At 39.7% G+C, this 13,267-nt stretch overlaps 1 protein-coding gene across 6 annotated transcripts in view; it reads right to left on the reverse strand.

The window, feature by feature from the left end:
- The window catches only part of Sergef (secretion regulating guanine nucleotide exchange factor), a 205,654-nt gene that overhangs the window by 191,948 nt on the left and 439 nt on the right, over positions 1-13,267 (reverse strand). For 4 of the 6 annotated variants that reach the window (XM_048361104.1, XM_048361105.1, XM_048361101.1 and 1 more), the window contains exons 2-5: positions 8,809-8,944; positions 7,241-7,396; positions 5,591-5,685; positions 1,073-1,133 (exon numbers count right to left, since the gene is read on the reverse strand). In XM_048361104.1, coding sequence (XP_048217061.1) covers positions 1,073-1,133; positions 5,591-5,685; positions 7,241-7,396; positions 8,809-8,944 — 448 coding nt within the window. The remainder of the gene's footprint in view (positions 1-1,072; positions 1,134-5,590; positions 5,686-7,240; positions 7,397-8,808; positions 8,945-13,267) is intronic. The other 2 variants (XM_048361102.1, XM_048361107.1) reach the window with 2 other exon arrangements.

Raw genomic sequence — 13,267 nt, forward strand, 5'->3', positions numbered from 1 at the left:
CTCTGTATCTTAACTATATCAATGTTGATATTCTGGTTGGCCTATTGCACTATAATTATGCCATCACAGGAAGCACTTGGGAGTCTGTTTTATTTTGAACAGGTGCATGTGAATCTACAATTGTCTACAAAATTTTAATTCAGTGAAGAAAAAGTATTAATCAACCCAAAGCAAGAGACTATCAGCAGGATGTGGCACTAAAATCTTCTGTTCCTTTTCTCTCTTCCCAACTGGATTCATACAGCACAGAGCCAACTAGCACTGAGCAGCAGCCCAAAAGGAATAAGAACAGAAAACTGAAAAGGGAGAAATCAAAGGGGCAAACCTATTCCAACTTTCAAATTCCTCTCTCCTTCCTGGACTCTCTCTAAGCTCTGGTTGATCACTATCTCTTCTTGAAAAGAAATATATACATACATATATGTAATCTGCATATATATGTATATATGTGTGTATGTGTGTGTATATATATATATATGATTTTAATATATACTCTATACCTCGGGACCCTCAGAGCAGGGCCTGAGTCCTTAATGCTCAGGATCTATCCACATGCACCTGCCCTGTCCTCCTCACACACATACTGCCTGTCCTATCACCCACACATGGTACCAAAGATAGACCATTTGAAGCTTTTAGATTAATAAACATTAAAATCAACTAGGAAGGCCACTCAGTTCACTGCAAAGAATGTAGGTCTGGAAATCAGACCATTTCAGACTCTGATTCCAGCTCTACCACTGACTACTATATCAGTTCCTATGTAACCTAAATTATGAAAGTACAGTAACAAAATGCTCTGGGCCTCTGTGTCTTCACTTCACTTCCTGATTGTGGGGACAATCAAAGCATGGAAATCTAGTACCATGCCTAGAACAAAAAAAGCTAGGAAATTTTATTTCCTTCCTCCCTCCTGCTAAAGGTTTTCTCACCTGACTCCAGCCTATAGTCTCTTCTTTTAGTCAGAACTACAGCAGAGCCGTGCCCTTTGAAATACTCCTGAAAGAGTTTTTCTCAAATCTTGGTCTCCCCTTAGAATGTGTCCATTTAGAAAATAAAGCCAAATGATCACCTGTAGCAGCTAATGCGTGCCTCAGTCCTGCAGCAACCCAAACAACCTTCTCTCTCAGGAGCTGCCAAAAGAAAAGGATCTGGAAATGAAACATCTACAAAATTTTATGGAATTTATAAATACCACAAAATACAATACGGTATGGTCTCCATTAGTCACCTGATTGGGTTAAAACCACACACACACACACACACACACACACACACACCCCCCACACACTTCTCTCCAGAAATTCTATATTACTAGATTTTTAAAAAATCTTTAAAAATACCATAGAACAAAACTATATCACACCATCTCTCCAGGCTAGGAATAACGTCCAAGGTCATCTAGTCTAGGGATTTGTAAAGGTTTTCTAAAAATGGCTAAACAGTATATTTTATTTTAGACTTTTACAGGTCACACAATTCCTGGAATACAACTGAGTTCTGTTGCTACAACATACAGCAGCTATGGAACGTACATAAATGAGTGAGCACGGCTATGTGCCAATTAAAGCTAATTTACCAGGGATTCTTAGCTTTCCCACACTTGATCTAGCCAATGCAGAACTCCTCTGCAACACCCACCAAAATGTCATCCAACCCTAGCCCAACACCCACCTCTCTAGGTGCCTGTTCCATCTTTGTAGTTCCATTTGTCTCCTTCAGTGGAGCCAAACCTCTCTGCCTGTGGCTTCTGACAGTGCTTTCCAAATATTTGAAGACAGTTGTCATGTCCTCACTAAGATATTTTGTGGTGGTTTTAAAAATAGGTCCTTGAATTCTTAATACTACTCCCTTCAAAATGCAGACCTTAATTCCCCTCCCATGTGTGGGCTGGACTTGGTGACACACTTCTAATGAAAAGGAAAAGAAAGTGATGAGTGACTCAGGAACGAGATGACAAAAGGCCCTGAAGCCTCCTGGCTGGCACCTCCCTCTCTTCCCTTGGGAGAATCCAGATGCCATATCTGAAGAGTCCTTTAGAGGAGCCCACATGGCAGCCCCAACAAGCCCACCGAGGTGGCATGCAGACCCAGGAAATGCCCTGCCTTCTACCTGATGGGATAATGCTTCTTGTTTTAAACTGCTAGGTACAGAGGTAATTTGTTGCCTAGTAATATGTAACTAGTACAGATCTCTTCTGTAGATGGATATTCCCAGTTCCATCAGCCATTATTGAGTTTCAAATTCTCTCTGCCTCCTACTTTCTCTCTCTCCTGAATGTGCTCATTAATCTCTCTCTCTCTTAAAGAAAGTTCAGCACATCATTCAGTGCCCTTTGTTTACTTGTAAGCCTTTGTTTATTTATAGGCCTATTGTGTCTAGACTTTAGGACCCTCAAGGATCAAGGGCCTCCAATCTTATATACCTTTATGTCAAGGGCCTAGGAACCAACCTCCAACACAACAAACCACCACAAAGGCAGACTGACAGCACAAAGGACAGAACTCTGGCCTCCCTTCTGCAGACTACACTTCTATCAGTAGAGTCCCTGATCACATTGGCAAACAGCAATATCAAATGTTACAGCTAATACAGTTTGAACATTTTGCCCTCCAAACTTAGAGTCCTTCTTTTTTCCTAAAACTATCAGAAGCACTTCACATGTAAACTCAGTCTTCCTGAACATGCTCATCTCTAGCTCTCTCTCCACACCCATTGCCCTTGCTGTAGTTTGGGTCACCATCTCTTATCTGGATAGTTAGCAAGTTCCCTACATTATCACCTCAGTCATCCTCCACACTACTCTGACTGGCTCCTCTATAATATGCTGTTCTTATCACTGCTCATACATTACTATGCTGACTGTGCCCTACCTGCCTACTCCACGAAGGCACTTCTACCTCTTCCTCATATTCCAACCATATGAAATGGCTGCTCCATGTGAACCCTCCAGTTTTATCCTTCTATACTTTTGTTCACACTATTGGGTTTTTTTCTTTTTTATTATTATAAAGGTGGTATACAGAGGGATTAGTTATATAAGTCAGATAAAGAGCACACTTCTTTCTGGACAATGTCACCCCTTCCCTGGCTCTCTCCCAGTTTTTCCCTCCCATCCCCACCCACAAGTTGTATAGTTCATTTCAACATACTGTCTAGTGAATACCACTGCTGCATTTGTTCACCCTTTGTCCCTCCACATGTTTATCTTATTCTTTGGCCCAGGATGCACAGACTTTGTGCATCCTCCCAAACCAAGCCAGGTAAAATTGTACTCAACTATAAGACTTAGCCCTCTGCTAGGTATGAATTCAGTCTTTCCTCCTATGGAATTACACATGCATCTGCCATGATTCTAACATGATATTGCATTTTGGTACTTATCTATCTTCTGTATACTATCAAACTATAAAATCTCTCAAATGCTAAGACAGGTGTTAGTCACATGTACCCTCACTGCCTGAACACAGTGCCTAACATCACAGCCACCATTACATAAATGAATGAGTTCCTATATTGCACTTTGGCTCACTTCTCCCACTATTACATAGGATACAACCTGTCAAAATGTTTTTACTTACTAATTCTGTCATGCAACATATTTTAACCTTGTTCCTCTCTGTCTTCCTTAATTATAATTAAGCCAAATTAATTATCACTAATATGTAGGTTCCCACAAAGACACTTATTTGCAACTGGGAGTTATAACACTTCCTACAGCAGTGATCTGGGGCTCTGTAGAGTCTAGACTTGTGTGCACACCCCAAGAACCATTACTCATAAATCATACCCTACAGAACAGCAACTGAGCTCAGCAAGAGGGCAGAAGCAGACCCAAACTCTCTCCAAAGAAAACAGATCCCCTACTCTTAATTGGAGTTTTAGGAAGTTAACTTAGGTGATGAAACTCATTTTAGATTCCATCATATTTCTTTAAAAATTCCATATGCAGCCAGGCACCAGTGGTTGATGCCTACAATACCAGCTACTCAGGTGGCTGAAATCTGAGGATCATGGTTCAAAGCCAGACCACACTAGAAAGTCCGTGAGACTCTTAACCTCCAATTAATTACCAAAAGGCCGGAGTAGAGCTATGGCTCAAGCGATAGAGCACTAGCTTTGGTTTTAAAAGCCCAGGGACAGAACCAAGGCCCTGAGTTTAAGTCCCAGAACCAGCATACACACACACACACATACACACACACACACACCACATTCCATATATCTATTTTTATAACTTACAGTATAAACTTATAAAATTATGAAGTACAATGCACTGAAAAGAGTTCTGAACTAGATCAGAGTCCTGTCTCCCACCATTTGTGCTCTCTAACATGGTGGCCACTAGTACATATGGTCAGCAAGCCCTTGAAATGTGATCAGACTGAGTTCAGACGTACTGTTAGTAAGAAAATATACACCAGAGTTCTAAGTCCTTCTACAAAATAAAGCATATACAATATTTCATTAATAATTGTTTTACTGATGACTTGCTGAAATGGTATTAGTTTAGGTATACTGAATTCGTTAAAAAATTGTGGAGGGGCTGGGAATATGGCCTAGTGGCAAGAGTGCTTGCCTCATATACATGAAGCCCTGGGTTTAATTCCTCAGCACCACATATATAGAAAATGGGCAGAAGTGGTACTGTGGCTCAAGTGGCAGAGTGCTAGCTAGCTTTCAGAAAAAAAAAAGAAGCCAGGAACAGTGCTCAGGCCCTGAGTTCAAGGCCCAGGACTGACAAATAAATAAATAAATAAATAAATAAATAAATAAATAAATAAAGACTGCATAAAATGGCTCAAAAAAAAGTTGTGGAAATTACTTTCTCCTACATGTACAATATGATAAAACTTGAAAACATCACAAAAAGTGATGTGTCACATGATTACAGAGACATGAAATGCCCAGAGTAGGCAAATCCACAGACAGGAAGAAGACTAGTGGTCACAAGGGGTATGGGAAAGAAAGAATGGAATTGGCTGTTAATGAGTCCAGTTTCTTTTGCTGATGATGAAAATATTCTAAAATTAGATAATGGTGACAAAAGCATTTAAACATGCTCTATAAACATGCTTTTAAAACATTGGGTTTATATATCATGAAAGTATGAATTTGATAGTATATGAATTGTACCTCAATAAAGATGCCATTTTAATTTTTCACTTGATTATGACATTTGAAATTTTCAATTACATATGTGGCCCACATTGTACTTTTACCAGACAGCACGGGCCTATATCATTTGCCTAGGTTAGTATCTTTAGAAAAGTCACACCATCTTAGTCTGTTCCTAACATAGTTTTCACTATTACTAATTTCAGAATTATAAAATGACCTTGTTGTATTTATGAGATATATGACCATTATTGTTTTAGTTTAGTTTATAAAACATTAGACTATGAGAACTAAGATATGTCTTTTACTCATAACATCAATCTCCCCGACTAATTTTTCTCAGAAAGAGCTTTTTAACAAATCAAATTCTGCAGCCCAAGGGTAGCAGATAGCCTTTTATTAAGGCAACAGACAAGTGGAATCACCTAGAAACAGTAACAGGAGAGGGCAAGCTAATATTACATGTCCTCACCTCAATGGCCTGGGGAACCACACATCTTCGAGGCCCATGAGGAACTCCCAACTGGCCAAAAGAGTTGGATCCACATGACAGAACTTGACCTTCTTCTGCAAAATATAAGTACATAGATTGCAAATCTAAGAAGTAAAACATATGTGCTTTGGGGAAAGTGCTGAAGGATAAGAAGTACAAAGCAGAGGAAAGAAGCCAGTAGAAATCCAGAGTCTGGAGACCTTCAAACCAAATTCCCTTCGTTTATTCCACAGGAATAAAAGCACCAGGCACTCAGCTGAGTAATTTGCATAGATCTTATTAGTAGTAGTAGTAATATTAGTATTAGCATTCTGTATTATTAATTCAAGATTATCTGGGCAGAACACTGTACAGTATCTAGTATTGGAATGGGAAAGAAAATACTTCCTCCCTACTTCTCATGTTTCAATGCAACAGAATTTCCCTCCAGTTCCTTTACCATATTCTCCCATTGTCTACAAGACAAGGGGTACTACCCAAGTGTTATGTCTGAGAAAAGAGACAAGATATAGATATAGACATAGACATAGATATAGATGATAGAGATAGAGATGTATGACTTGGTGCCTTCAACAGTCTATGCTGACATATAGTAAGGGTTTCCCTTATGGGACAAATCTAGAGTTTGGAGGGAAACTTGGACCAGAGGAATATTATAACTACCTGGCCTCATAATTACTCTTCTTCACTCTGCCTTTATCAGTAAAAACCTGAGCACTTTCACCTCCAACTCTAACTACTCTGTGCCTTTCTCATAATTGGTTATGAGAAGTAGAGTGTTATCCACTGACTCCCTACAACCTTAACACAGGTCCACAATAAGCACTTCCTAAATGATAGCTGTTGTTTAAATGCTACATAAATAAGATTATTTTTGCAGTGCCAATCTAACCTACAGTCATGCTAGATAACCACTGGTATAGCCCTGTTTAGATTCCAATAATTACTCCTAATTGAACACATATTATAGAACCCCTCTGCAGAAGAGGAATGATGATACATGAGGAGGGCTTTGGGGGGTTGTTTTGTTTTGTTTTTCTGGTACTGAGGCTTGAATCCAGGGTGTGGGCATTGTCCTTGAGCTTTTTGTGATCAAGGCTACCACTCTACCACCTGAACCACAGCTCCACTTCCAGCTTTTTCTGGTCTTTTCCAGACACAGAGAAGATCATTAACTTTTTATACTAGAAGGAAAAATACAGGGCATGTAGAGAATAAGAGACAGGTAACATAGACAGGTTTGGGCATTATAGAAGACCATGTGCTGAAAAAACTTGGGATTAACACTCTTTATGGGACAATCCAAAAGGGTTTAAGATAGCTACTCCAAAGAGCATTATCTATTAACCCTTTGACTACATTCCTGCACAATCTATTCTCTTTTCTGCTATCACAGAAACCAAACTTTTATCCAACGGTATTTTTAAAAGGGGTGGGTATGTAATGGTAGAGCATTTGCCTAGGATGTGTGAAAAATAAAAATAGGAAGAAAGATAAAAAGGGAAAAAAAATCCTCTCTTGTTAAAGGTACCCTTGAACTTTCCTTGATGACCAGAAAGAACATCCATGATGCAGTTCATATCCAAAGCTTTGTAGTGATTAAAAAATTGTATCTAGAAGTGAAGTTACCTGTTAGTATAATAGTAAAATCCCAGCCACAGGCCACTTGCTGAACAGGACAGCCAAGGAGGTATTTGCAGAGGGTAAAACACAGAACATCCTCTGTATGACCGAGACCCAACTGCCCATCTTTGTTCAGGCCACAAACAAAAAAGCCTCCTTCATCTGCAAAATATAAAGATTTCAGTGATAGCATGCCTGGGGAAAACAACAAGCTGCCAAAGTGAACAAAAGGATATCACTACTGATTTGGAGTCACAAGTAAATAACTTTCGCTCACCCAAATTAATGTTTATAACCCATGCATGTTAATGTGTCCTGGAGCCAAATGGGACAAGGGCTTCCAATCTAATATCTAAATGGGAATTCAAGTCCTGGAGAGGGGCCAGTCCCCAAATGAAGCATCTACTATAACAAGAGAGCCAACATTTATTCAAAACTTAGAGTGTGCCAGGTACTGTTCTAAGAGCTCTACATGTAAGGCCAACTTATCCTGTAGGTACTGTGTCTAGAGCCCACAATACTTTCAGAGGTCTAAGACAATAGCTTGATTTTAAATTCGTTTAAAGCAAGAAAAAAATAATGTAATAATAATTCACACATAATTCTAAATCTAGCCTAGGGTGTAATCATCTTCATTCCAGTACATTTGTGAAACATGAGTGTGGGGGGGCGGGGGCATGTGTGTGTATGTGGTACTGGGATTTGAATTCAGGGCCTCATGTTTGCTAGACAGGTGTCTACTTTGAAGTCATGCCTCCAGACATTTTTGCCTTACTCATTAATCAGATCAATTCTCATGCTTTATGCCCAGACCAGGCTCAGACCACAATCCTCCTTTCTCTACCTCCAAGTATTTGGGATTAGAAGCTTGAGCCACTATAGTTAGCATAAAATATAACATTTAATACTTACTTACAGAAGGAAGTATCTATGAATATGAAAATACCAAGTACCCATGAAAATTACGATACAACCTTGTTAACTCCCCAAATCTCCATTCATTGTTACTATCCTCACATAACAGATAATGAAACTGTGGCACAGAAAAATCAGTTGTCCACAGCCACATAGCTAAGAAAATTATAGAAATAGGATTTGAAAGCAGAGAGTTTATCTGCGGAGTTTACATTTTTTTATCCAAATGCAAGGCCTTCCTTTGCAATGCTACAGCATATGTAGCACTTGGAGTTCTGTCTTACTGGGACTTGTTCCAAGGTTTTGACTCTCAAGGAATACCCAATTTAATTGCAATGTTAAAGTTAAACAGCAATATACAGTACAAAACAGGATACATATTGTAACTGTGTCCCTAATTTGCCTTATGACCGCATATATTTAATGTTTCTGATTGAGCCTCATTTGTATAAAATGTGGGGGTGGGGATGATCTAGAAGATGCCTGAAGTGCTTCTAACTCTGACAATTTAGCATTCTCTTAATGGCAATTTGGCTCTTTCTCAAATATATTCTCTTCTGTGAAATATGAAAGATTTAAGAGAGAGCAATATAAAATATCCCAGGGAAAAAGGTTTCAAGAAGAAAATGAGTGGCTGTCTACTTTTGAAGGAAATTAACCTGTGACAACAGCAGAGTGGCCTCCTCCTCCCGTGATCCTCCTGACACATCCGGGTTTGCAGAAGTCCTTCAGTTGCTGGGGCAAAAGCACATCTTCCTTATGACCGAGGCCAAGTTGTCCGTAGCTATTTGCACCCTAGGGATAAAACAAGCCCAGGTTAAATGGAAAAAGAAAAAAAAATGTGACAAGCACAACTGTCATTGTCTATGACCCTGTCCCCATCTCCCTCCCCCTCACGTGCTTCTCAGAGCCCACAACAGAGTCATTCTTTTTGTCCCCTGTCTACTATGACTGGTTTTCGTTGTTTTGTTTTTTCAGATTTTCTATTAGTGCATATTAATTGTCCAAAAAAGAGGTTCATTGCAATACTGCCTACATGTTCATGGATGTAATGTACTTTGATCATATCTACCACCACCCCCTTTATTATTCATAAGAAGCTGTTAAATGCAACCTACATTTTGATGTCCATCGCATCTTTCAAACACCATGATTTTCATTTCAGAAGAATTCTTTGTATCTACTACTAATCCAATGATACTCCTCACCTTTCCCTTCCAAAACTCCAATCCCTCACATCTTGCCTTTGGGAAATTGCACACGAGTTCCTTCTGATAGAGGATAATTAACTAAGGAGGCCAAGGGAAGAAACAAGGGGAAATAGAAAGAAAATGGGCAGGGAACATTCTGGAATTAGTTCTTTTCCCTTCTCCCCACATTCTCCCTGGCAATGACTGTCTGTAATGAAAGTTAACCAAGAAACTCCTTTGAAAAACTACTTAAACTTTTAAAAATAACAAAAAGAAAGTTAGCTAAGGATTTTGTGCCTTAAACAAGGTACACCATTATTTCATTTGTACAGTGAAAAAGGGCTCTCCAAATACAATGTTTTGTAACTAATATTCAGATCTTCACTTGGTGTAGCTGCGTAATAACAGAGTGCTTGCCTCACATGTATAAAATCCTGAATTCAATTCCTAAATGGGGGAGCAGGGGGAGGAACTAGCCCATATTCCCTAATTTGAAACTCTTACAGCTAGATGGAGTAGCTGGGAGCTGGTGACTCACACCAATAATTTTACTAGCTATTCAGAAAGCTGAGATCTGAGTACTGAGGTTCAAAGCCAGCCCAAGTAGAAAAGTCCTTGAGATGCTTATCTCCAATTAACTAGCAAAGTCTCAAGTGGAGGTATGGATCAAGTGGTAGAGTGCCCGTTTTGAGAAAAAAAAACCTCAGGGACAGCACCCAGGCCCTGAATTGAAGACCCAGTATATTCAGTATATTCTCTCTCTCTCTCTCTCTCTCTCTCTCTCTCTCTCTCTCACACACACACACACACACACACACACACACACACACACACAAATTACAGCTTAAAAAAAAAACTTGGCATGGAAAAAACTGGGAGAAAATGAGGGAAGGGATGAGACTGTTCAAAAAAAAATGCACTCATTACCTGACTTACATAACTGTCACCCCTCTGTACATCACCTTCACAAAAAAAATTTAAAATAAAAAGAAGTATTGTATACATCAATGGAATGACTTTGTACAACTAATTGATGTCAATAAAAACCACTAATAAAATGAAAAATAATAATTTGGCATGTATAGTATATAGATTTCTGCAAAATCTGGGGAAAACATAAACAAAATAGTTCTACAATAAAAGATGCAAATACCAAAGTGAGTAGAACCCATAAATAGCTATATATTCAGCATATTTTGAGCTTTCAGAGTTTTTTATATTAATACTTAAAGATCAGGGACTATGTGCCTGCAGGGAAGATATTAACAAAATTTCAGAAATTCTTATCATTCTTCAAATGTCTACACCAGGCTGATTTGTCCTGAGGTAATAAATCTTTGAAAAAATCTCATTTTGGAGGACACTTCTATGCAAACCATATAATTTTAACAAACAAAATCCTGTCTCCCACTGTGTATTGCACAGTGACCCTAAGCTGCAAGGACTCCAAGATGGGAGAGTAAGCCATGGTGGGGACACGGGTCTAGAGGTCATTAGGAGCAACAGAGTTCCAAATGTCCAGCATTTCTCTGCATAGTGGCCTTTAATCCTCTTAACAACCAGAGATAAGGGCATTATCACTCTCTTTTACAGATGAAGAAACTAAAATCAACTTCCCACAGTTACATAGCTGCATGGATGACAAGTAAGATGCCTACTCCTTTCACTAGTATTCACTGTGAGGAGAACAATGGAAGGGGTGATTTTGATCAAGATGTATCATACTCACAAACTAACATATTGAATTAAAATCTCTGTAGAACTATTGAAGATAACTTAAAAAACAAAAACAAATAGAATGACATACCTCATGAAGAAAAGGAATGGCCTAACACACACAAAAGAAAAAAAGAAAAGAAAATGATTTAGGATAGACTAACTGGTTCAGAAACTAAGCTATGTGTCCCTATCTAAAGTAGAAGTCACCTTATTACTTTATTCCTTTTCTCTGCTTTGTTTTTCTTTATATAACTCCTTGACGTTACAGTTTTCCTTCTTTTCTGACTTCTTGGCTAGAAAGTTAACTTCACAAGGACAAAAACTTCATTTTGTGTTTATGCTCACTGCTATTTCCCCTGTACTGGAAACTGCTGGCCCAGAGAAGATATGCATACAGCTACATGGGTTACTGGATGTCAGACCATATAGGTCCCCACTTAGAAAAGAGAAAATGAAAGGCTGATGCAGTGTCAAGTAGAGTGTACATGTACAGGAATGTCTTCATCACCTCTGAAATCTCTGTGGCTGCCCCATTATCAGGGTTGAAGGCTGCTGAACATCTAAGGGAAAAGTGAGGTATGAGCACTCTAAGCTCAAGTATGCTACTAATATTTGTAATGAAGTAAGGGTCCCTAAAGCTAGAATAAAACAAAATGAAACAAAAGTTAACCCAAACTATTAAAATTCTATTGCTTCCCTTCTTTAAAAACACCCCAGACACATCATACACCCCGCCTGATAATCACCCTTGTTATGGACTGAACTGTGTTCCCCAAGAATTTATATGCTGAGACTCTAACCTCTGTTACAGGGATGGGGACCACCTGGGCCCTGGGCCACATAAAGCCCACAAAATCATTTGTATATGATAGGATAGACATGTATGCTGCTTGTCGACACTGGTCAGCTGCCCATAGCCCATCTGCCTTTATTGATCATTTCATATAACCCATGAATGATGTTATAAATATCCAAATAGCTCTTGGCAGAAAAAAGATTCCTCCTACCTGCTACAACATGACAGTTATTTGAAGACATGGCTTTTAAAGATGTTTAATTACATGGCAACTAAAGTTAAATTATGAGGTCCTAAGAGTAGAGCCCCAATCCAATGTGACTTGTCTCCTTACAAGAAGTGACACTCAAGGTGGCTCACACACAAAGAAAAAGCTACCAGAGGCCTCTATGAAACTAAAACTGCTGTCACGTCAATCTTAGGCTTCTTGGTCAAGGGCTATCAGAAAATAACTTTCTATTGTTTAATCTCTTGGTCTGTTGTATTTTGTTATGGCAGCCCACACAGGCTAATACACATACAGAAATTAGCAGGAAGAACACACCATCCTACCTCCAAGCACAGTAGGAAGGTATGGTTCAACTACCCTTCTGTTTCAGTATATTCCACGGCATATCTTTAAAGGCTTTTTCTATCAGACCTTCTGTTGTCCACACAGATTCATCTCCTGCCGGGAAAAAGTCAAAGAAGGCACTCACTCAAGCCATAACTTCACCTCTAGCTCAAGTATCACCTCAAAGGGCCAGACGGGCCACACCACGCTCTGTCCTGCCAAACTACAGCCTGACACTCAACAAGTGCAAGGTATGCAACGATAACTACCCTCAAACAAAAATAGCAAGTGCTTATTTTAACAGCAATACAGATTTACATTATCTTCTCCCAACACACACACACACACAGAGGTTTATCATACCGGCCTCTCTGAAAGTCCCAAACATTACAGAGTGGCTGAGCCCACAGGTACTCATTCATTCATTCTTTAGTCACAGGGTATTTGCTGGAGATCTACAAGATGCCGGGGACCAATCGATACAAAGCACACAAGACAGGCTCAGTATCCACCAATGACGCTTACATGTAGCCAAGGAAACCGACATTAACAAACCACACGTCATTACAATTGTGGTATGGACTATGAAGAAGCACAACACCAGACATCTACTGCCCTCCTCCCCCATGCAAGCCTACCACACACAGCACAAAGCCTCCTTCTCTCGCAGAGTCAACCCCCCACCCCCCGTCCTGATTCCCACAACCCCAGTACAACAGGCAAGATGTGGTCCCAGCACTCATAGCAGCAAATATCGGCAAAAATGCAGGTTCTGCGCGCCGCCGGCCACACACCGCAGGCCTCCGGGCCAGAGGATGCTCCCCAGGCTGGGGCGGCGCTGAAGAACGGCCTCCAGCCCC

Source organism: Perognathus longimembris, chromosome 13 (genome assembly GCF_023159225.1).
Source record: "Perognathus longimembris pacificus isolate PPM17 chromosome 13, ASM2315922v1, whole genome shotgun sequence".
NCBI classification, from domain to species: Eukaryota; Metazoa; Chordata; class Mammalia; order Rodentia; family Heteromyidae; genus Perognathus; species Perognathus longimembris.